The sequence below is a fragment of the Trichosurus vulpecula genome, chromosome 9 (genome assembly GCF_011100635.1).
Source record: "Trichosurus vulpecula isolate mTriVul1 chromosome 9, mTriVul1.pri, whole genome shotgun sequence".
Lineage (NCBI taxonomy): Eukaryota > Metazoa > Chordata > Mammalia > Diprotodontia > Phalangeridae > Trichosurus > Trichosurus vulpecula.
Genome location: NC_050581.1, coordinates 173608404 through 173610350, shown reverse-complemented (window position 1 = coordinate 173610350; position 1947 = coordinate 173608404). Strand labels below are relative to the sequence as shown.

General features: G+C 34.9%; 1 protein-coding gene across 1 annotated transcript; it reads right to left on the bottom strand.

Moving 5' to 3' along the window:
* Positions 1 to 661: 661 nt before the first annotated feature.
* On the bottom strand, positions 662 to 1633 carry LOC118832302 (serine/threonine-protein phosphatase 2A 56 kDa regulatory subunit gamma isoform-like; the record flags this gene model as incomplete). Its single annotated transcript, XM_036739668.1, has 1 exon — positions 662 to 1633. A coding segment is annotated over one exon (786 nt), but the record flags the coding sequence as incomplete, so codon positions are not given.
* Positions 1634 to 1947: the final 314 nt, after the last annotated feature.

Here is a 1947-nt window from a genome sequence, read left to right as displayed (position 1 = left end):
GAACTCTTAGAGCCCAAATATCTTATTAAGGTTCAAGAGCCTGGATAAGGGTCAACAATATTCAATTAAAGGCAAAATAAAATTTGGAAAATGAAAATGAAATTCCAGTTAAGGTAGAGAGAAAAAGCTCTTAGGAAAACAAATTTCTTCTACCATTTTACTCCTGGAATACTGGTGCTGTATTAAAGACCTGAAGATATGGCTTTAGATATATGTAAAACTACCAAGACAAGATACACATGTCTCTATCCAAAGTAAAGAAATAACATAGAAAAACTACAGCGACTGAGGATTGTCATAAGTCAACTTTTGTAAGCTGTGTTAAAATATGAAAGAATCATTTTCAGGTACTTTAAAAACTGCTGGTATAGAACAATGTGGAAATGATTTCAAGGTTGTAAAGTCTTAAAATGTGTAATACTTTAAAGTGTACTTTCAATTCTGAAACATTTGACATTATCATAGTACCAGCTATTTTTAATGGATACAAATTCTGTTCTGTTGGAATATGGAGTTGATTATGATCAGGGTGCTTTTCTATTTGGCTCTAATGTTTAACTGAAATACTCATATTTAGAATATGCTGGGGTTACGACGGCACCACCACCTGAAAAACGTGGTCATTTAATACTTATCAACCCATGGTTCTGCAAACGGAGCCTGATAATTTACCATTGTTTGAACTACTGATCTTGAGCTGTATGCTGAATTAAGTTATTGCCTACAGAACTGGGTTGAAGAAAGCTTTTGACTTTGAATACAACTGATTTGTATGGCACAAGATGTATGTATTTTCTACTAAGTCGAAAAGAATATGCCTCCTCCCCATATACTCCATGGTAATAAGCTAATGCCCATCATGTGATATTATCTCATCAGCTCTGCAATGGGATTCCAAGGCTTTCATGGTATAGATATCCTGAGGCAGTTCTGACTTGCGTCGCACAAGAGGACGATCCTTTTTCTGATCTTTCTGTGCCTGACGTGACTCTTCATTGACTGTCTTTCTCAGCATCTGTAAATCTTCAAATAAAGGCCCATCTGTTTCCATTGCAACTGGAAGATTCAGGGAACTGGCTTCACTATACACTGTGTACTGGGGGTTGGACTTGGCTAGATTTTCTATTTTAACCCATGCTTCTTCCCGTTCCTTCAGTTTTAGCTTCTCTTTCATTTTCTCTGCTTTAAATTGTTGCGTGCAGTCATCAAACAGTTTTTGGTTCATCTCCATGAAGAGTTTCAATGCGTTATATATCAAGCCATGTATTGTTTTATTCCAATGGGTCTTTGAATTACGGTACAAAGATGGAAACATGATGGGCAGAATCTTTGCTGCATTGTCACTGATTAAACTCATAATATATTCATTATTCCAGTAATACAGTGCCCGCTCTGCCACTGGTTCAGTAAGTGTGCTGTCCTTTTCTAAAAATTGAACTACACAGTATGCCAGCTGAGGATGGTAGACACTCAGTGATTTCACTTTGTGCAAAGGTAATAACACCTTCAATAAGAAAATCTTGTGCTCTTCTTTTAATGGTAAGGCAAATCCATTAATTATGCTTCCCAATATTTCCAGTAATTCTGCTATGCCATTGTGATGCTCTGTTTCATAAATAAACCTATAAAATATATTATATTATATATAAAACCTCCAAAATCTATCTCCTTTGTAATCCATTATTTAAAGTAAATGATGGTCTGAGACTTGATTTGAAAAGGAGAAAAAATACTTGTTTTCTTATTTAAAAATCATAGTAGGAAATAAAAGTAGAAAAAGAAAAAGTGGGAAATATTTCACTAAAGTAGATGATAGCTCAGAACAACTGAAGACAGAGAATTGTGGGATAGATTTAAGTGTTTAATGGCATTGGGTACCATCGCCTTACTCAGAATTCTTCTTAAAATGTTGATTTTGTTGCTAAGTTCAAGGTTTTCTAAAATGTG